Below are 23,301 nucleotides of genomic sequence, written 5' to 3'. Positions count from 1 at the left end.
CTGTCATTACTCGCCCTCATGTTGTTCCTAACCTGTAAAACTTATGTTCCTCTTCGGATCACAAATGAAGAGCTGCTTTTGGTGAAATATGAGAGCTTTTATCCCTTCAAGGTACTCAAGTCTGGGCTTAGTCTCATTTGGTTCTTGTGGAGTGTTAAAGGTGGGGTAGGAAATGTTATTCATAAACTTTTTGTTCTTCTGGTTAAAACTCTATCCTGATGACAATCAATAGAAGTGGTCTAAATATTAAATATACATGTATCTTCGAAGTCACAGGACCAAAAAATGTTTGTCCAATCATTATAATGTAAACATTGATTGGACCAAATACAAGGTTATGTGCTTCAAGACATGAGTTAATTTAAAGGGGTAGTTCATCCAAAAATGAAAACACTCATGATTTACTCACCCTCAAGCCATCTTGGGTGTATACGAGCATCTATTAGATGAACACAATTGGAGATGTATTTAAAAATATCCATGATCCTCCAAGGTTTGTAATGGTTTTGAATGGTGGGCTGCATTTTGAAGCCAAAAGTGATGCATCCATCCATAAAAAAAAAAGTAGTCCATACAACTGCTGGGGGTTAATAAAGGCCTTCTGAAGCAAAGCGATGCATTTTTGTAAGGAAAATATCCATTTTTAAAACCAAATTCAAGTAACTAGCTTCCGGTGGACGACCATATGTAGAATCCGCCAGTCAACTTGAGCCCAATAAGTAATCTTCTGATGTAGGAGTAAGCTTAGACCCCCTTATTCACAACCATTATAAACCTTGGAGGACTAAGGATGTTTTTAAATGTTTCTCCGATTATGTTCATCTGAAAGATAATCATATACACCTAGGCTGGCTTGAGAGCGAGTAAATCGGGATAATTTTCATTTTTGGGTGAACTAACCCCTTTTAAAGCGGAACTTGGTAAGATTTGCGAAGCTCCCCCTACAGTTTCCTTCAGTGAATCACACTGTCGTAAATACTCCAAGCTCAGCTCTGGACTACAGAAACTACAACGCTCACCAGCACAGTAGTTTTACAAATACAGTACAAGAAATCTCGATGGAGGTGGGTAATTTTCGAAATTGTCTTATAAAGTCATAATATATACATTGTTTTTGAATTACCGTAAAGCATTTTGTCACTCGCGTGAACATGAGGCGAGATTGTGTCGGGTCGGCACAGCTCAACTTGCAAGTGCTGTTTTCTGGCGTAGACGTGCCAGAGGGGGTTAGTGCTCGCCTCAAACACACCACAAGTCAATTAACCATCGTAAGGACTTTAAAAAATATTTATGAAGGTAAAAAAAGGAACTTAGTTCTGCTTTAATGCTTTGCAGACTCTGCTGTGTGCGTTCATGTGTTTTGAAGGAGGCGCGGCTTTGGAGAGAGTGCACTGAAGGGAGGGTGTGATCTTATGCATTCAAAGCTAGCTTGCTATTGCTAGCCTCTTCGAAATTGCTGTGCATTAGTTGTGTATGTTAAGTGCAAGCAAGGTCAGACTCTTTTGTGCATATAAGGGAACCACAAACTGGAATGTTCTGAGCATAAGGTGAACATTTTTTTTCCTAATTATATTGAAAAGTAGTTTTGAGTTGTGTTACCTGAAGTAAGAAACCTCAGCACTGTGCCTGGTTATGGCTTTGCAACCAGTGGTCCATCAGGATGAAACATGCAGCACAATACTAAATAGGAATAACACAACTAAAAATTAGCCAGTCCTATTAAAGCTTTAAGTTTTTTTTTTTTTTTTTTTTCTGATGCTTGACTTTTATTTTGCTTTTCTTTCCATCTGTCATGACTTGAATCAAAATACAAATGAGCGTTTCCTCACAAATTAAAAAAAAAAAATCTTTGGATTGTAAATGTCTTTCCTTCAGAGGCACCAGTATAGACAGCAGATTAAGTGTTTTTTAACATTTAGAAAATAGAGAACTCAAGAAAATCTCAAATGTTTACATTTTTCGTTTATCTACATACATTCTCAAAATAAAAACTGACACACGAAACATCTTATAAGGCACAACAAATTATACACAGACTTTTTTTTTGCCAAAAACTTACAAAAAAAAGACGAGATCAAAACGATACCATGTGAAAACACAGCGTCCTTTTGTGTTTAATCTAGTTCCTGTAAAATAATTTACATGAGTTGTGTGTCTATTCTAAATGCTCCTTGTTAGAGTACAGCGCTTGAGTTGTTTAAGTGGAGATGAAGTTCCTGTAGATGAGTGTGGATATATGCAGTCATCTTAACCCTGGAAGAACTCGCTTCATTCAGACATGAAATGCAGTGCGTATGACGTAAGACCATAGTAAGCTCTTTACAAGCCTGGTTTGACCATTATAATCCCATTTTCCCTTATACTAGTCTGTCCTAGTCTTCTTAAGACAGTGCAGAATTATCTTAAAAGCCAGAATTTTCTTAAAAATAATCAAAAAGACAACATCAACAACAACAACATAAAAAGAGATTGCAGTGTACTCTTGTTCTTAAATAGTTGTACAAAAAAAGGCCTATGATACAGGTGTCGAGTGTTACAGGTACTCGAACTCCAGTGCTTGATGGAGGGCAAGCAGGTCAGAGTGGCTGGATATTCTCCAGAAGGGCATGTTGTGCTGTGGGGACAAACACACAGAGTCATACAGAATATCTCTGCTTAACACTTTCTACCATTAATTCAGAGTCGGCCGCCAAGATTTGGTCTATTTTTAAAGTTGGTTATAGTTCAAAACACTCCTCTTCATTCATGAAAACAAGGCGAGAGATCCGAAAACCAGAACACGTATAGAAAGATTAATAATAAAAACAATCTCTGATACATTATTTAGTCCACAACCAGAGGGTTTATAAAGAGTTCAGTAAAGCATTTACAAACACAGTTTTGGGAACACTTTACAATAAGGTTCATTAGTTAACATGAACTAATAATGAACTGCACTTATACAGCATTTATTAATCTTTGTTGATGTTCATTTCAGTATTTACTATTATTATAATCAAATGTTGTATTAGTTAACATTAGTTAATGCACTGTGAACTAACATGAACAATGAACAGCTGCATTTTTATTAACTAACATTAACTATATAACGTTAGTTCATGTTAGTTAAAACTAAAGAACCTTATTGTAAAGTGTTACCACATTTTTTTATCAGATAGCTGAAAATAAGCCACACTTTACACAATGGTTCAATTTGTTAATATTATTGTATATTATCTTTAACAATATTTTCCATTATTTAATAATCTAGTTAAATGTACATTTTAATTATACTACAGGATATTGTTCATTCATATTTGTCCATAATACATTAACCAATACTATTTTTATTGCATGTTATTTTTTTAATTAATTTTGTTTTTTTTTTAATTGAAAAGTTGTAATACATGTAGAAATTAACATTAACCTAGATTTAACCATGCAGTAAAAAAATTATCCATAAAAATAATTTAACCATTTAGCTAATAATAATATATATGTATATATTTAATTATTATAAATACTAATTGCAAATTAACAAATTGAACCTTAATGTAAAATGCTTTCAGTACAATCTAAATATTAATTGTATATATTAATTATTCATTTTATATAAGTTTTTTTTTTTACTAATGACTAAATTAATTTAGAAATTTTAAATAAACCCTTTACAAATCCTTCAGCTTAGCAATCTAAAGAGTTGCGAAATAGAAAATCTTTTTCGCAAGTGTTTTTTTTTTTTCTTTTCTTTTTTTCTCCCTTTTTTTGCCATACACTATCGTTGAAAAGTTTGGGGTCGGTAAGATTTTTTTAATGTTTTTGATAGAAGTTCACCAAGGCTCACAAAGGCTGATAAAAAATACAGTAAAAATCCCAAAAATGTAATATATACAATACAGTATATATATATATATATATATATATATATATATATATATATATATATATATATATATATATATATATATATATATATATATATATACTGTACTATACTGTACTATATATACTATTATATATATTATAATACAAATAATATTGTGAAATATTATTACAATTCAGAATAACTGTTTTCTATATGAATATATTTTAAATTTATTCCTATGATCAAAGCTGTATTTTCAGCATCATTACTCCAGTCTTCAGTGTCACATGATTCTTCACAAATCACTCTGACATGATGATTTGCTGCTTTAAGGAATATTTATTATTATTATTATCAATGTTGAAAACAGTTAACATTTTTGTGGAAAGCATAATAGTTTTTTTCAGGATTCTTTGATGAATAGAAAGTTCAAAAGAACAGCAAATGTCTTTACTGTCACTTTTGATCAATTTAATGCATCCTTGCTAAAAAAAAAAAAAATCTTACTGACTCCAAACTTTCGAACAGTATAGTGTCAATAAAAACTGACATCACTGCACAAACTTTGTTTAGAAATGCTGCATAGTAGTTTCCTAGAACAAAAGTATTCAACTGGGTCTTTAGGTTCAGCATCTCAGCAGGTCATCTACACAATCTGAGTCGGTACTGGTGTCCTATGGGATGCGATCAGATGCCCGAGACCCCAGAGGAGCCTCAGTTGAATAGCTCTGTTCTAGATCGCTTGGGATCTGAGAAAGAAAAGCTATAGTCTCAGACGATCAGAGGAAAAAAGCAACCGCTACTGACGTCCACATTTAAACTACAGACGAGGAAATAAATGAAGCACACAAGCTGCCGATCAGTCTCATCTAAAGCTCTACAGCACACACAGGCAGGAAGTCCAATCTGAGAAGTCACACACTGCTTCTGGTTCACCTGGGGGTCGTTACCTTGGCAGCGGCCTGCTCCTCTTCTACACCATCCCCAATAACAACATACACTACCTTCCTGCCAAACCTCTGCATTACGCGCTCAAAGCAACTCTCTTTGCCTGCAACATAAACAAGGTGAGAGGTCAGAGGCTTGGGGTCAGAGGTGAGATTTTACCTGGCTGGCTGCATGCTCCTCATCGCGCCCATCGCCAATCACAACATACGTTATGTTAGTGCCAAACCTGGATACTATACGTTCAAAACAGCTCTCTTTACCTGCGGAAACAAGGCATAGACTTAACACGCACTGACAAGCACACACTCAGAACTGAACGAGCCGCATTACGTGATTACTTGAGAGCAGAAAGAAAAAGACGCTTTTTTTCCCCCCATTTGAAGATGAAAACGGCATGTCAGTCACTCTTGCACACAGACAAACCCTGACCTCCCAAAACATTTTGTTCTTGTTGTTACCATGACAATGAGCATGAGATTTGTGATTGTGTGGAATCAGGCTTTGGCTCAACAAGACAACTAAGCATTTTCTAGTAGTCACACAAGATGACCGATTAGATTTGAAACATAAGCTCCTTCGGTTCTGTTTCTGTATTACATTTGTGTAGTGGTAACATAAAACATACAAAAATATATATATTAATAACATTTGGAAAAAAAATAAAACCATTACAAACAACATTTACATTTTACATTCAATTAAATTAAATTGTAAAAGAAAATATGAAAAAGAAAAGAAAAGAGAGAAAAAAAATATTCAAATAATATTTGATAATAAAATAAAAAATGAAACAAATAACATTTTGAATTAAATTAAATTAAATTGTGTAATGGCAATATAAAAAGAAAAAAAATTACAAATAACATTTAGATTATCATTTATTGATGTTTTAAATAAAATAAAATGTAAAAATAACATTTACATTTTAAATTAAATTAAGTATTGGCAACAAAAAGAAAGCCTAAAAATTGCAAAAAAAAACAACATTTGCATTATATTTTATGGATATTTTTAAACAAAACAAAGCAAAACAAAATAAAATAAAATTGTGTAGTGGCAACATAAACAGAATGCATAAAATTTTACATTTTAATTTTATTTTATAGATATTTTAAATAAAATAAAATAAAAGTAAAAATAACTTAGATTTTAAATTAAAATAAAATAAATTAAAATTACTATATTACTTAATTGTGAAGTAGTAACATAAAAATAAAAAGTATAAAAATGTACAAATACATTTGGATTTTATTTTATGGATTTTATAAAAAAGTACAAATAACATTTACATTTTAAATTAAATTAAATTAAATTAAATTAAGTTTTGGCAACAAAAAGAAAGCCTAAGAATTGCAAAAAAACAAAAACAAAAAAAACAAACATTTGGATTATATTTTATGGATTATTTTTAAATAAAATAAAATTGTGTAGTGGCAGCATAAACATAATGCATAAAAATTTACAAATAACATTTTAATTTTATTTTATAGATATTTTTAATAAAATAAAATAAAAGTACAAATAACTTTTAGATTTTAAATTAAAATAAAATAAACATAAAAAGAAAGTATAAAAATGTACAAATAACATTTAAATTTTAAATTAAATTAAATTGTGTTGAGGCAGCATAAAAAGAAAGCATACAAATCTATAAATAACAGTTGTATTTTTTATATTTTAAATTAAATTAAAAGAAAGTTAAAATGGTACAAATTATATTCTAAATTGAATTAAATAGCGAAATTAAATTAAACTGATTAAATCAAATCAAACTGATACTGTATTTTTCTTTTCTTTATTTATATTAAATTATTTTTTTATATATTTTAGCTTTAGTAATTAGTTATGGAATGACTTGAAGAACCAATAGCACATTTTCAAGAGTTCAGGTTTTGTAGAAATCAGAAGAAATCACAATCACCGGAAGCAACATATCAGCTCAAAAAGGCTGTTTTGGAAGAAAGAGTGGAACAAACCCACTGTGAATGAAGACGGCTGTTTATGAAGGAGCGGAACGAAAGAAAAACTTAACGCTGGAAGATGATGAGAGATCAGCCAATCAGAATCAATTCCACATGATCAGACAGAGAGTGAATGGGAATGCTATGACCAGGTCAGTCTGATCTGTTTTGATTTATGATTTAATGCTACAATGTGAGCCAAAGCATGTTCCACACACACACACACACACACACACACACACACACACACACACACACACACACACACACACACACACACACACACACACACACACACACACACACACACACACACACACACACACACACAAATCAGACTGAACTCTACTTTACCCTTGACTGCAAAAAAAAGAGTATAATAAACAAAGGAAATAAAACATGATGAACACAAGGTGAAGTCTGCTGCAACAGAACTCACCTATTTTGGTTGCGCTGTATATGTTTTCAATGGGAAACACGGAGCCCAGGCTATACAACAGCACCTTTGCGAGCGCAGGTATTAACTGTGTCGTTGTCACCAAGACGTTAACACAGTTACTCCTGTGTGTGTATGTGTGAGAGAGAGAGATTGTGTTTTTTTTTGTTTTTTTGCTGTATAAGCTATAGTCCTCGATGTTACAATGATAGAGGCTGATGGTGCTGAAGAGACAGACCTGGAGCTGATGATTGACAGGGACTTGAGCGCAGTGGTCAGCCATGAGTCTGTGAGAGCCTCAACCTCTGCCCTCAGCTGGAGCCACGCCTCTCTCTTAGCCGGCCCCAGCAACCCTGAAAAAGATCATGAACAAAACCACACATTCATAACTAGTGTGTGTATTATGACATGAATATATATATGGCAAAAAAAACTGGTGTTAATAATTGGCACAATGCAGATAGTTCATGAGTTAACAATTAGGGTTAAGATTTGAATATTTAATATAACTTTAAAATTAATAATTATATTTTAAATATATATATATATATATATATATATATATATATATATATATATATATATATATATATATATATATATATATATATATATATATATATTGATTATGAATTGTGGGATTCCACAATGGTAGAAAAGCCCATACGCGGATGCTTGAATTATTATTCTCAAAGCTTAATAATTTAATTGAGTGAAATTGAGCAATCCATTGGGTACCCATGGAGCAGTGATGTTATTGTTAACTAAAATCAAAACTATTAGAAATCATGTTCGTTTAAACTAAATAAATCTTAAATTAAATAAATTATAAATATTATACAAAAAAAAGTTGATTTGGATTTAAAGGTGCCCTAGAATAAAAAATTGAATTTACCTTGGCATAGTTGAATAACAAGAGTTCAGTACATGGAAATGACATACAGTGAGTCTCAAACTCCATTGTTTCCTCCTTCTTATATAAATCTCATTTGTTTAAAAGACCTCCGAAGAACAGGCGAATCTCAACATAACACTGACTGTTACGTAACAGTCGGGATCATTAATATGTACGCCCCCAATATTTGCATATGCCAGCCCATGTTCAAAGCATTAGACAAGGGCAGCCAGTATTAACGTCTGGATCTGTGCACAGCTGAATCATCAGACTAGGTAAGCAAGCAAGAACAACAACAGCGAAAAATGGCAGATGGAGCAATAATAACTGACATGATCCATGATAACATGATATTTTTAGTGATATTTGTAAATTATCTTTCTAAATGTTTCGTTAGCATGTTGTTAATGTACTGTTAAATGTGGTTAAAGTTACCATCGTTTCTTACTGTATTCACGGAGACAAGAGCGTCACTATTTTCATTTTTAAACACTTGCAGTCTGTATAATTCATAAACACAACTTCATTCTTTATAAATCTCTCCAACAGTGTGTAATGTTAGCTTTAGCCACGGAGCACTATCAAACTCATTCAGAATCAAATGTAAACATCCAAATAAATACCATACTTACGCGATTAGACATGCTGCATGACGAACACTTTGTAAAGATCCATTTTGAGGGTTATATTAGCTGTGTGAACTTTGTTTATGCTGTTTAAGGCAAGCGTGAGCTCCGTGGGAGGGGAGCAGGAGATTAAAAGAGGCCGTAGCCTGAATCGGCGCATTTCTAATGATGCCCCAAAATAGGCAGTTAAAAAAATGAATTAAAAAAATCTATGGGGTATTTTGAGCTGAAGCTTCACAGACACATTCAAGGGACACCTTAGACTTATATTACATCTTGTAAAAAGATGTTCTACGGCACCTTTAAAGAGGCAGATGCTTAAGAGACTATGACTGGATCATTATTGCAGTAATTATTATGCTTCTAGCCTGTTATATGTTTAGCATTGTCAATATAAGAACTTGACCAAAAATTGATGCAACTCTTGATGAAATTAAATGTTGTGATGTTATTTCCATCAAGAAGATCTTGTATTGGCAAAGTAAGAGTCAAGCACTCTGTAAAGCATGCAGCGTCAACTGGCGGCCCGCGGGCCAAATCCGGCCCGCCAGAGATTTCCATCCGGCCCCCAGAGTAATACTGAATTCAGGAATAGCCTTGTAAGAGGAAAAAGTTTAGGGCTGGTTCGAATACCATTTTTTGAGCTTCGAAGCTTCGGTAGTAATGAAAATCGACTCTTCGGAGAGAGGGGCTGAACATATTTTTCTCTCTAATAAAGGCAGGAATCTGTGTCTGTATGTCCGTTTGCACTTTTATTATTTCGAGAACCGTTCATCCAATCGACTTCACAAGGGAGTGCAGTGTCGCATTTGGTGCAATATAGATGGACACGCGAGACGCGACACATTCAGAATTAATAAACTTTTAGTAAACTACAGTCAGAACAGCGCGAGCGGGAAGCGGCGCACCTCACACGGGCAGGGCTTATGCTCCGAGAACGGACACTGCACTAGTGATATAAAATGCACACACACAGGTCTGTTAAATTAAGCAATACTTTTAAGGTAGTCTAATATTTTTCTGACTAACAAATTGGCACAGTAAGGGTAGATTTAAATAAATAAAAACGAAATTTAAATAAATAAAAAATGAAATTTAAATAAAGAAAAAACGAAATTTAAATAAATAAAAATGAAATTTAAATAAAGAAAAAACGAAATTTAAATAAATAAAAACAAAATTAAGTTAAATTAAAAACGAGCTTAATTTAGATTGATAATAACGGGTAAAAATGCTAATACATTTTGTTTCTATTATTCTATTTTCCACAATGTCAAAGCAACAAAACACAAGCTCAGACATGCACTTCGGTCCATACAAACTCCGCTGTTCTGCGCTCTAGCTAGAGAACACTCTCGTTGCTGGAACCATAGGGCTGGAAGAACACGCATCGGTTCTATTTCTAGTGTGCACGCGTTTTCTGCGTGGCTCGAGCGCGCCTGAGACGCGTGTCTCAGTGTGCAAACTCCAACCTGTTAAATATGGGAGCCGAAATAAAAACAGACACGCCACGCAGCTGAGACGCTCACGCAGCCAGTGTGTCGCCGGCCTTATTCAAGGGGGAATGAGAACCGTTTCGCGGGGGATCCCAGGTGTGCAAAAAAAAAAATAAAAAAAAGAAGAATATTCGAATGTCAAATTTTCAAATCGAATACCAACCCACCGAACGAATATTCGAATATTCGGGTCCGTTCCATATTTATTTATTTTTAAATCTAACGAAAAAAAAAAAGCCTTCTGAAAAGTAGCTTGTGCCATAGCCTGCCTTCAGTCAAGAATGACGATAAACACCTTGCTCTCATTGAACATCTTTTATTGTTTCACGTGCTTATTTTTTCACAAATGTCAAAATTTTCCTTGCCTGGGATTTGCGCACAATTGCGTTTATGTGTGTTCCTTTAAATGCAAATGAGCTGCTGCTCCTGGCCACTTTCCAGAAGAGGGCGGAGCTTTAACAGCTCGCATTTCAGTTGTTCAACAACAACAAAGCTGGAGAATCTCACGCAGCCAAAATGATGACTGTCAGTAATGGTGATCAGTCTTACATTGTTCAAACCGGAGTCGGACACTGATGGAGAGACTCAGGAAGAAGTTACAACTTATTGAATGCATCTGGATGTTTCTGAATGGTTAGTGGATAAATTTATGTAGCTGCAGTAGAGTTGATTCAACTCATCGACTAGCATGTGCCGTCATGTTAATCTTTTGTGCAAATCCAGTGTTAAATTGACCCTTGTTTGTGAAGCAGTCCAGTGTAAAATGACGGCATGATAACAACACTAGCAACACTGTTCCCGGGGGCAGGGTTCATGTAAATTTTCGGGTTAGTGACGTCACTGGAAAATGTAGAATTAACCGTGTAAAAATTCAGTTTTTCTACTTGTAATCAAATCTCACCTCCCACATTGTTTTTGTAGGTGCAGTACAACTCCTTGACTCTTCTGTATCGGAAGGCTAACTTCCTCATCCAGTCGACTCCGCCCCTAACACCTGTTGCTAGGCAGAGACTTGCGCTTGTTGCAGCTGCATGGAAGCCATCAGTGGCAAAACTGTAAGTACTGTTGATAACAATAACAATCTTGTTTTACGTACAAGTAAAATACATATTCAGTCATATTTTAGGGCATATTTTATGACATTTTTCTGTCACAGCTGCATTGAATAAGAAATGGGTGTCTTTAAATGTAAGAATAGTTTGAAACAATTAAATTATACAGCAGATACACTCACCTGAGGTCCTGTCCGTTATCATCTGAAGAGGCGTCATCAATGTGCACCTGGTCACACTCCTATACAAACACATAGTGGGGTTAGTTACTACAGTTAACCAGCAGGGGGCCACAGAGTCACAAACACCCTGACTGGAAGAAAATTGACAAAACAAGTCAGACTGAAGGAGAGGAGTTTGCTTACCTCTAAATCATTAAAAAATAGATGTGTATCAGCAAGATTGAAGATCATCTCTTCCATCCTTAAACCAAGAGTCACAGCCAGAGGAGGGTCCTGAGAATTTAATTGTTAATTATTATTAGTACATTTGTACTTGATAACTATCATCATCATCATCAGCAGCAGCAGCAGCAGCAGCAATAACAAACCATGCATAATTAAAGTTTTAGGTAAGTTGGCATTGGAGTTGTTTTCCTGTTCTCGGGACACTCAGTATGCGTCTTCTGTTTTTAACATTTTAAGGTGTCATAGACACACTCCTTATGCAAAGGCTGTTCCTAAAGAAAGGCAAATTTATATTATGATGCCTCCTAAAATACTTTTTTGGTCAAATTTTAAGCTTTTGAATGCAAGCAGTCCAAGAATGCACTGCAACAAGCACAGCTCAACAAAACTTTTCATCAAAATGGCAAATGAAGCCATTGTCAGTGTAAAGGCAGCTATAACTGTAAAAGATAAAGCATATGCAAAGAACAAGTTAAGATGGCTCTTAACTTAATATGCAAATAGATATAAGAAAGAGGACCAATCACAATTCAGCATGCAAAAATGACATTAATGACATTACTGCTGGCAGTTACATTTTGAACACTTAAAATTCTATCAGTGTAAGTCAATGAGAGAAGAACTAATAACATAAGAACTTAATTTTAACCCTCATAATGCATTCAGATTTTAAAAGAGAAAAAACATGCCAAATCTATCAAAATACATATTTTTTTAGGTTTTTCAAGAGATAACCAAAGTATATTTCTGCAAAATACAACATTAATATGTTAAAAAACAAAAAATAGATTATTATTATTATTGAAATGAACTATAAAAACGGTACTTGGCTCGATATGAACAATTCAAATGTCAATTTGCTCGTTGAATATAGTGCTCCCCGTTTCAATCAAATGATGACAGATTCTACACTTGTCTCAGAACATCAGACTCTCTTACCCTTCAAACTACACACACACACACACACACACAGTGAAAGAACGAGAGAGGGGGGAGGGCACCCAGCTGTAAAAATCATCATATGTGATGGAGTTTGTTGGCTCAGAGGTGATTGGCTGAGACAGTGAACGAGAATAGAAAAGCACACACACACAAAGTTAATGGCGAAACTGACAGAGATTGGAAATGATGATTCAACTGTTTGAAAATGTTTAAACTTAATCTAAGCATATGTTAAAAAATAATTGAGGTGATTTTTTTTCAATCAAAATAAACAATTCAAGAAACACTGGCGTAGAACTGCTTTTCCCACTTTTGAACTCTGAGGTTTGGTAATTTCACAATCGTTGCAGTGATTAATTTATAGATCGGTGTGTGCTCATGTGCTGGCGCTTGAGCGTGACAGCATGTGCAATGTCTCTGACGGGAGTGCCTAAGAACGGAGGGTTTTCATCGTCACAGAGCCTGCAGAAATAGCCCCAGAGCCGTGAATAGCCACAGCTGTCTCTATGTCTCTCACCAACTGAACGACAAGAAGTGAGGGAAGGTGTCAGAAGAAGTCTGACGCTTCACACTCCTTGAGTTTGGCCATCACAGTGCTGAATCTAATTACTCTGTTCTTCTGCGCTCTGCTTATGATAGAAGCGCACAGTTAAGGGAGTCAAGATTCAAATTTTACCAATGTATTTGGAATCACTTTTTTTTTTACAGTGCTGTTCCCCATGTATACTATGTACTTATTATAGTACTAACCCTGAACCTACCCCTAAACCTAACCTTAACCCATGTTGTTACCTTATATTACCCAGTACTTTCTTAGGTAAGTAAGTGCACGTACTGAAAAATAAAGTGCAACCTTGCATTTGGGAGATATACACTGTAAAAAGTTGTAAATAAAGACTACTGAAATACGTTTTACAAGAAAATACTATTTTAAAATTTCATGTTTCAGTGCATTGTTTGCCATTTCTTTGTTAGTAAATTTCACAAATAATTACAATTTCTGAGTAAAAACCCAATAATAGAAGAAAACTGAGTTGACATGACCTTTAAAATCAAGGTTATGTCAAACCATAAACCAATATGTAACATTGAGAATGTCACCAGAACGCTGTTAAAGTCAAGCTCTCATCAGACGACTCTCAGGTGACTCAACGTCTACCTATAGACTTACCTAATACACATATAAGCTTCATCAGTATTATCAGCAGCTATCATGTTTCTCAGGAGCTAATTACCCTCCTCCATCCCCAGCTCCTCCTCCTCGTCCAGTCAGGATTTGGATTTCCCCTTGAATCAGACTAATTTACTTTGACGATAGTTGTCCTGACAATATTCTGTGTGCTGATCGGTTTTGCTTAAAGCATTTATGGCTGTCATCAGATCACTGACACAACATTACACACTGTTGGCTTACTAAGAATAATCAGGAATCGCAGGAGGACACTTTTACTCACCCTCGTTTTCACTTTTACTATAGTGAAGGGAAGTGTGTGTTTATTGTGTTCAGAGTATGTGTGTTTGCTCTCACCTTGCCATATTTCTGTGCATAGGAGCCTGTGAGGAGTGAGTGAAACACAATGATCGTCTCATCCAGATCCCAGACAAACACCCTCTGTAAAAACATGTAGACACATATTTGATCTCCGTAAACAAACAGTGATGACACAAGGATTATGTAGTGAGAGTATTTATATAGATGGTGTATCTATAGCATCTATCAAAAGTACCGACTTCGGTACCAGTCGGTACTGAAATTTTAAAAATGTGACGCTTTGAGCTCTGTTGAGTGGATTTGTGAACACCTCTGATCGGCCATTGTGTTTACACGCTCAATGATCAATGATCAAAGTACGGGAGCGTTTGAAAGCACATGGAAGTGTTTGAATTTGAAAGCAGGAGTGTTTGAAAGCAGGCGTCTATCAGTGGACTGATCCGCGATAGATGTCTGCTTTCAAACAAGCCCTCGTGTATCTGTGTCAGCCCTTGGTGAAGATCGTCATTGATGACTATTTACAAAGTTTTTGAAGCGTTGATAATTGAAGCCAATCACAGACATATCTGATGAGCACGTCAACACAATGGCCAATCAGAGGAGTTTACGAATCTGCTCAACAGCGCTCAAGGCATCACATTTTTAATATTTCAGTACTGACTTGGTACCGAAGTCGGTACTTTTGACAAGTCTAATCTGAACATACCTCAAGATCACTGTCAGGTGGTGGGGAGGGGTTATTCTTTCTGCCCCGCCCTCTTGCTTTAGCCCCACCCCCTCGGCACGCCCGGTCATCCATCTCCTTGATAGGCGTGGACGGGCTCTGCCCTGCCTCAAACTCACCTGCAAATGGATAACCAAGAAACATCTATGAGACACAAAGCTTTTAAAAAAAAGTCAACCAAATACTTTATATTCAGAAAACTGTCCTGTCAAATGCAGAAATAAAGATAATGATTTGCTTTCACAGTATTTAATTTTAATCAAGGACTGTATCAGTGGATCTAAAATGACAATTCTTGTGTATGTACATTTTCAAGTCTGTTTTTTATTTTATGTATTTTAAAAAAACCTCACATTTTACATAAAAGTGGGACACTGGCAAGCCTGATAGAACATAGTGTGTGTAAGTATGCGTGTGAGCAAGTTTACTGTAATGAGCTCTGCTGAACTGCAGCCAAGCTAAATCACTGAGAAATGCAGCTCTAGGACCCCACTGAATTTTGGGCCTGCTGGACAAAACCCCCAATCACCACCGCTCTATCTAACATAATCAACAACTACAGTACACGACACATTCGTGCCAAAAGCCCTGTAACAGAACATTCTAACTTTCAACTGCGTCATTTGCTGCTCTATTGGAATGATTAACTTTAACTACAATGGCAGTTTTCCCAGGTTTGACAGATAACAGACAAGAGTAGAGATGTTTAGAATGTAACATTTTATTTTTTACACTTTCCTGCGCAAAAGTCGCTGCCAATAGAGTTGGTGCCAGTCCATTGCTAAGAGGTTGCTAGGGTGTTGTGTGCAGCTGCTTACTGGCTCAAGTGAAGGAGAAAACAAACTTGAAACTGATTTGTGTTTACCTGGATTCAGGTCAGCTGCTTGCCCTGTGATGATTGGAGTGGAGTCTTGCAGCTGATAGGTGGAGACTGAGCCTGTGCCATCCAATGAGCTGTTAGATGTCATGTAGGAACCGTAGGAGGATGTGGAGTAATACTGAGCATACTGATTCTGCCCAAAAGTTGTATAGGAGGGATATTCCTGCTACAAACAAAGAATTATTTTATTATATTATTATACAAACATTACAGAAGGACAGTAGTAATCAATAATAATTAATAATTTAACTAATAATAATAATTTGAATGCATAAAACAAGTTCTTTTAAAATTAAAACAATAATTTCTCTTTTCATTAATTACAAATCTGAACCCAACCCAAACCTGAAAACTGACTGGAAAGTGGACAGGGTATTTTTAAGACAGGTTGGTGCAAGTTGTCATGTTAAAAATGTATAGGATTTAATAATTAAAGGTGCCATCGAACGTTTTTTTACAAGATGTAATATAAGTCTAAGGTGTCCCCTGAATGTGTCTGTGAAGTTTCAGCTCAAAATACCCCATAGATTTTTTAATAAATTTTTTTAACTGCCTATTTTGGGACAACATTAGAAATGCGCCGATTCAGGCTGTGGCCCCTTTAAATTGCGCACTCTCCGCCCCCTCCTGAGCTCTCAACTCTATCACTGCATAAACAAAGTTCACACAGCTAATATAACCCTCAAAATGGATCTTTACAAAGTGTTCGTCATGCAGCATGTCTAATCGCGCAAGTACAGTGTTTATTTGGATGTTTACATTTGATTCTGAATGAGTTTGAGGTTTTGCTCCATGGCTAACGGCTAATGCTACACTGTTAGAGAGATTTATAAAGAATGAAGTTGTTTATGAATTATACAGACTGCAAGTGTTTAAAAATGAAAATAACGACAGTCTTGTCTCTGTGAATACAGTAAGAAACGATAGTAACTTTAACCACATTTAACAGTACATTAGCAACATGCTAATGCTAATGATTCGGCTGTGCACATCCAGACATTTTGCCCTTGTTTAATGCCTTGAACATGAGCTGGCATATGCAAATATTGTGGGCGTACATATTAATGATCCCGACTGTTACGTAACAGTCGGTGTTATGTTGAGATTCGCCTGTTCTTCGGAGGTCTTTTAAACAAATGAGATTTATATAAGAAGGAGGAAATAATGGAGTTTGAGACTCACTGTATGTCATTTCCATGTACTAAACTCTTGTTATTCAACTATGCCGAGGTAAATTCAATTTTCAATTCGATGGCATCTTTAAAACATTTGTTGTCTAAAATAATGCTTTAATGTTACATTTTATGTTTTTGCTAGTTCATGAGTAGTTTTATAATAATTTTACTGTTTAAATGTTGCTGAAAAACCATTAATAGGCTGTTTAATGGCAAATTTCATTGTGACAACTTGCCCCATAATAGTGTGATGAGTTGGAAGCTCACTATTGGGGTATGTTGTTACAAAAGGTCAAGGTATAATCTCTCTCTCAATAATGGTGGAAATATTCAATAACTTTTTTTGTAGACAATGTATACTCAATCTACCCTGAGAAATAAACATTGGAGTGTGACAACAAGCTCCGCTCTCCCCTATTATTTAGCAAAATGTTGAAAGAATATAGATTTTATGTTCTTCTTAAATGGATGAAAAATACAGAGAGAGGGAGTTTATCAGGGGAAAAATAAAGAGAGAAAAAAGATAAAGTAAAAGGACTGGAACTCACAGACTTCTGGCCCATCCACACAGAGCTTTTTATCACTTCTCTTGTATCTTTGAAAGAGTTTTACATGCACAGACACAGATGGATCTCTTACGGGAGATGACTCTAAAACTGTCACTGACTCACTCGCTCAAGAACATGAATGCTGCAGTAAAACGCTCTCAGCGAAACTCCACTACTGCTTTCACTCTCTCATTTCGTCCTAATTCCGCTTACTCCTTCATTTCAACCATCGCCAGAAACTCACTTTGTTTACACAGCTAAATTCATCAGTGGGAGTCTGAGTGTAGTTGGGTCCTTTTCTTTGGCAGCACTTTTAATCATAAAAGTTTAGGGAAACATTAAGTCCTAAAAGCATAAATTCTCTCAGATGAAGGATGGCGACCTGTTTTCAGAGGCCTGGGCTGTTTTAAAAAAGACTGTCGGTCCTTTGCTGAACTCTGACGTTATTGGTGCTTGTGTGCGTTCATCTGTGCACGTGCGGCTGTACCTGTTGTGTGGTGAAGTTGCCTGGATTGGAGTTGTTGGAAGTGTAGAGACCAGGAGAGGTTGTGAAACCTGACCCTGCTGAGAGAGAGAAAATCCAGTGGAGTCAACGTCAAAATAAATGTGACTCGTGATGTTGACTAACAGATGTCACCCAAAAGTGAAACCTCCAAATAGTAAAATACTATTTGGACTATAATTACTATCATGTCGTTCCAAACCCATACGCTGTTATTTTTTTCTGCAGTACACAATTTTTTTGAAGAATCGATAAACAGCTCTAGCCATACAACCACAGTTTATAGGGACCAACAGCTGTCAAGCATCAAAAAGGACTGAAAAAGCATAATAAAAGTCGTCCATAAAACTTGTGCACAATATTCCAAGTCTTCTGAAGTCATATAATAGTTTTGTGTGAGAAAAAGGCTAAACTTTACTACATTTCTCACAGATTATCACCAGTGATATTTTAGTATTTAAATGATATACTCTTATAGTTTTAATAAATATTTTGAATTAGATCTTATTTTTATATTTTTATTATTTAGTCATATAATTTTGTAAATTGTATTCTTTTTTTCTTTTTGTGTATAATTTATTTTTATTTCCTAGTTTTAGTTTTTATTTATTTACAGTATTTTTCCCCCAGTAATTTTACTTAAAATTACATTTCTTTCATTTAGTTGCCAAGGCAGCATTTTTGTTTAGTTTGTTTTTTGTCAAATATTTTTATTTCAGGTATATTTCAACTAACAAAAATATTTTTAACAATTTTAGTTAATGATAATCACCTTGATAATCACGTTTGGAATTCAAAATAGTATGGTGCATTACATTACATATGTTAGAGCTAATCAAATGGCATCAAATCTGAACTAGATGCAATCACATGGTTTTTATTTTTACATATCCTGGTCACTATGAACTGTTGGCAAGCGCTGCATAAAGATTCTCCAACAATTTACTGTCTTGAGTAAATAATAAATATATAATGTAAATAATGACAACATTTTTACAATATCTCCTTTAAATATGTAATTATGACACGTGTGCACATGGAAGCTTGTTTCCGCCACAGAATAAAAAAAAAAAGGATAATTGTGACTTTTTATCTTAGAATTCTGACTTTTTTCTCAAAATTGTGTAATATAAGTCAGGATTGCGTGATATAAAGTCTCATGCAGTTATAAAGTCCAATTCTGAGTGGAAAAAGACTCTGAATTGAGAGTTTTTATCTCACAATTCTGACTTTATAACTCACAATTGCTTGTTATAAATGTATATACTATTACAGTTATCAATCTATATCAATCTAGATTTTTTTTATATTTTTAGTTTTTTATTTAGTCATTTTGTTATATGATTGTCAGTTTTATTTTTTTTTTCTTTATATCATGCAATTCTGACTATATAACTCACAATTGTGAGTTTATATCATGCAATTGTGAGAAAAAAAGTCAGAATTGTGAGATAAAAAAAGTCGCAATTACCTTTTTATTTTTATTCAGTGGAGGAAACAAGCTTCCATTCATAGTGAATCATTAGATGATCTTATACCTGACATTATTTTTGTTACATAACTGCATCTTCTTGCACAAGGGAGGCACTCAATGAATTTGCTTAAGAACATTACTTGAATGGAAATTTGTGTCCTTAATTTTTCTTTATTTACCATTTTATAAAAGTAAATCAGCATTTGAGGTGGTGCAATATTATTAATAGAGTTACCTTGTTGCATAAATATATAATATGCATAATCACCTGGCATCTGATAGGGTGAGTAGGCTGTCTGTCCGGGCTGAGGGGTGGTAAAGCCAGGGCTGTAGCTGAGCCCTGATTGGAGGGTAGATTGGGTCTGTGACAAACCTCCTTCTGTCTTTATGCCTGGTAACATCACCCCCAAATCTGTAGCTCAAGATCAATAGAGCGGATCTGTCAATCAAACTGGATTGATACTAAATGCCTTTTCACATAACTTGCATATTCTATAATAAATACTAGTCTATGTTAGCATCATCACAGAACCGCAAACAGAATAAACAACATGCATATATGTCATCCATCAGCATGTAAACAATAGTAAAGGATCTACCATAGGTAGAGAGGCTGTAGGGTGGAGTAGTTTGAGAGTAGGGCGTGTAAACTGTCGACTGCTGCATGCTACTGAACTGTGATTGGCCTGTGTAGGCAGACATGGGAGGAGCCACGGGAGTAGACAGGATATGGGGGTAAGGCCTGCCAATCAAACACAAAATCAAAACATTCAGCTTTCATTTGAGTAGATCAAATGTTCATCACTGTGCTGACCAAGAGAAGTTGGTTAGATGTTTTTACGTGTACATATATAAGTCAAAATGTAAAGGTGTCTTACTTTGAGGGGTAGAGAGGAGGTGAATACTGGTGAGCTGGCCGGGGGCTGAATCCACTGCTGCTTATAACTACACACACACACAAAAAGTAATTGTCAAGAACTCTGGTAGAGAGACAATCATTTTACATGAAAAATGGCACACACATAGTTTACTGAGATATATCCGCGGTCAGTACCGCACTTCAGTTGTCGTTGGACTAAATATGTAATTTATTACATATCACAACCATAAAATGAAACGCGTGCTGGACTTCTTCCATTTAAAGCGAATTTGCCAAGAGCCTTCAATTCAAATCCAAACACACACATGCAGCTCACAGTTTTGATTGACAGCTCACAGTCTTTCTCACCAGCTGGATTCAATTTACCAAACAGCAGAAGAAAAAAAAAACAGGAACTATTCTCTCAAAAATCTTCTTTCTACAAAAAGAATGTCCTCTTTTCTTCCTCCTGCCTTCCCTCTCTTCCTCTTCTCCTTGAGATGCAAAATCAAAAACATTTTTTGCCATTTGCTTGACATCATTCCCTTCCTGAGCTTAAGCATTTCCCAATCCTACTCAGTATGTTTGCCTTATTGTTCAGAAAAATGTCTAAACAAAATTTCTAAAAAGATAAGACTTGTTTTTAGAGAATACACTGCAGTTATAGATATATTCTCTTGATATAGAATTTCTATACAGATATACTTTCTATAATCTCTTAAAAGGTTTAAAATGTATATTAATGTAAACCTCATTTGTTTATTACCAATTGATATATATATATATAATATGCTTAAAACAAGAAAAAAGATTACTTGGTATTTACATTCTCTGAAAACGGGTCTTACTTTCTTGCTTTTGCTTACCTAATAAATCTTGCCTTAAAAATATTTGGATATTTTTACTGGAAAATAAGAACGAACATGCAGTTGTCTTCTCTATAGAGACATCACACTCCACTGTCAGCTCAAGCAAGGGCCTCAACCTTCTCTGCAGGGGAGCGCATGGACAGAGGGTTTCTCAGTCTCTGAGCGTGTGTGTGTGTGTGTGAGCACACTGATCTAAATAAAGAGTTTGTGGCTCTGATGACGTTAGCTCAAGGGCAGTACAAAGATTGAGGGCTCAGAGCTTTCAGCAACTTCCCAAGCGGGATTACAGCAGGCATTCTGAATGCAGTGTGTGTGTGTGTGTGTGTGTGTGTGTGGGGATGTCTTACCTGACCCAGTGTAAGTGTCCAGCCCAGTGTCTCCCGCCGAGCTCACAGCCTCGCTGCTGTTCAGAGGCTCGGACTTAACTTAAAAAAAGGGAGACCAAAAAAGATATGAGAAATCCTGTCAGCTGTCAAACTCCATTCAAACCTCTCAAAATCAAATTAACGACAAAGTAGTGAAGCAACACTTTCTTTTAGATTTAAAAAATATCAAGAGCCTCCAAAGCACTGCACCCAAACACTCACACACGTGCTATCATATACTGTATGTACACTCCACAAACACATGCAGTATACCATCGTTCTTCATACTTGGGGCAGTGGGCGGGGTACTGCAGCCCAGCAGCCAATCAGCCGTGTTTAGAATTGTCATGTTCTCTCCTGGGGGCGGAGTCAGATGTATAGTGGACTGTGTTACCCAGTTATTGTTTAGTATTAATAATACAGTTACCCCAATAACTATTTGAGCACTTAAGTCACAATTAAAACATACAGGCCTGGTTTCATAGACAGGACTTAGGCTGAACCAGGATTAGGCCTTAGTTCAAATTGAGCATCTAAAGTAGCTTTTATGAACGTGCCCTAGAAAAAAACATTACTGGTGTGCATCTTGAGACAAAACAATGGCACTGATATATTTTAAGATATGTCAGTACAAGTTACTTTAATTTAAAACAGCATAAATATGCATTTTAGTCTGGGACTAGCTTAAGCCTTGTCTGTGAAACTGGACGATAATGTCATTAGACTGCTTTTATTTTAAAGATTTTTAAAAAGAGAAAAAAAGAAAAATAAATAAATATAGTTTATATAATTATATTATAATAATATAATTTAAATATTATATAAATAAATATTAATATATATCAGTTATATTAAATCATATTATTCAATTGAATTGAATTGTAATTATATATTTATAATATATTTTATATTAATATATAATAATACTATAACATATATTTTTATTATGTAAAACATTTTAGAAGAAATATTTTAAATATTTTAATTTTAAAGCACACTTTTCAAGCAAAACAATAAGGCATTTGTTAGGTTTTAAATGCCTTATTGTTTTGCTTTGATAATATAAAAGCAATTGTTTTGAATTATAATATATTTTATATTAATATGTAAAGCATTTTAGAAGAAATATTTTAAATATTTTAATTTTAAAGCACACTTTTCAAGCAAAATAATAAGGCATATATTATTAATATATAATATATTTTATATATTAATATAAAATATATTATAATGAAAAAAAATGCTTTTATATTATAAAAGCAAAACATTTGTTAATATATATCATTTATATTATATTATATTATTCAATTGAATTGAAATTATATAATTATAATATATTTTATATTAATACATAATAATACTATAAAATATATTTTTATTATGTAAAGCATTTTAGAAGAAATATTTTAAATATTTTAATTTTAAAGCACACTTTTGAAGCAAAACAATAAGTCATTTGTTAGGTTTTAAATGATAAAATAATAGTCAAAAGTGTTCAAATTTAATACAAAGTATTTGGATACTTTTTGGTTGTCAAACGTAAATAATGTTCATAGTTTATATGATGAACTCCACCTGTGGTTACTCTGTTAGGACACCTATGTGAACTGACTTCATGCATTAACTAAAATGTAACATTTACTTTGTTGGTTAAAAGTAATTACAAAACATGGTTCAGAAAACAGATGTTAACTGCAGCATAATTTGTTTACAAATGGAAATTCATACATTTTAAGTGTGATTTTAAGTGTCCAAAAAATACATTTTGGGGCCATTGAATAATTTAAAAATTTGCCACACCATAAT

At 34.5% G+C, this 23,301-nt stretch overlaps 1 protein-coding gene across 15 annotated transcripts in view; it reads right to left on the bottom strand.

Moving 5' to 3' along the window:
- Nucleotides 1-1,763: 1,763 nt before the first annotated feature.
- The window catches only part of eya4 (EYA transcriptional coactivator and phosphatase 4), a 46,863-nt gene continuing 25,325 nt past the window's right edge, over nt 1,764-23,301 (bottom strand). For 2 of the 15 annotated variants that reach the window (XM_067371386.1, XM_067371393.1), the window contains exons 5-20: nt 21,769-21,852; nt 21,478-21,555; nt 20,281-20,347; nt 20,002-20,144; nt 19,671-19,820; nt 17,914-17,990; nt 15,689-15,869; nt 14,806-14,942; nt 14,136-14,219; nt 11,624-11,713; nt 11,441-11,499; nt 11,108-11,268; nt 7,428-7,542; nt 7,193-7,314; nt 4,795-4,895; nt 1,764-2,614 (exon numbers count right to left, since the gene is read on the bottom strand). In XM_067371386.1, coding sequence (XP_067227487.1) covers nt 2,534-2,614; nt 4,795-4,895; nt 7,193-7,314; nt 7,428-7,542; nt 11,108-11,268; nt 11,441-11,499; nt 11,624-11,713; nt 14,136-14,219; nt 14,806-14,942; nt 15,689-15,869; nt 17,914-17,990; nt 19,671-19,820; nt 20,002-20,144; nt 20,281-20,347; nt 21,478-21,555; nt 21,769-21,852 — 1,730 coding nt within the window. In that variant the 3' untranslated portion in view covers nt 1,764-2,533. Of the gene's footprint in view, nt 2,615-4,794; nt 4,896-4,951; nt 5,053-7,192; nt 7,315-7,427; nt 7,543-11,107; nt 11,269-11,440; nt 11,500-11,623; nt 11,714-14,135; nt 14,220-14,805; nt 14,943-15,688; nt 15,870-17,913; nt 17,991-19,670; nt 19,821-20,001; nt 20,145-20,280; nt 20,348-21,477; nt 21,556-21,768; nt 21,853-23,301 lie in introns of all 15 variants that reach the window. The other 13 variants (XM_067371391.1, XM_067371395.1, XM_067371390.1 and 10 more) reach the window with 10 other exon arrangements.

The sequence above is a fragment of the Chanodichthys erythropterus genome, chromosome 20 (genome assembly GCF_024489055.1).
Source record: "Chanodichthys erythropterus isolate Z2021 chromosome 20, ASM2448905v1, whole genome shotgun sequence".
In the NCBI taxonomy this organism is placed as follows: domain Eukaryota; kingdom Metazoa; phylum Chordata; class Actinopteri; order Cypriniformes; family Xenocyprididae; genus Chanodichthys; species Chanodichthys erythropterus.
This window is presented reverse-complemented; position numbering and strand designations above follow the sequence as displayed.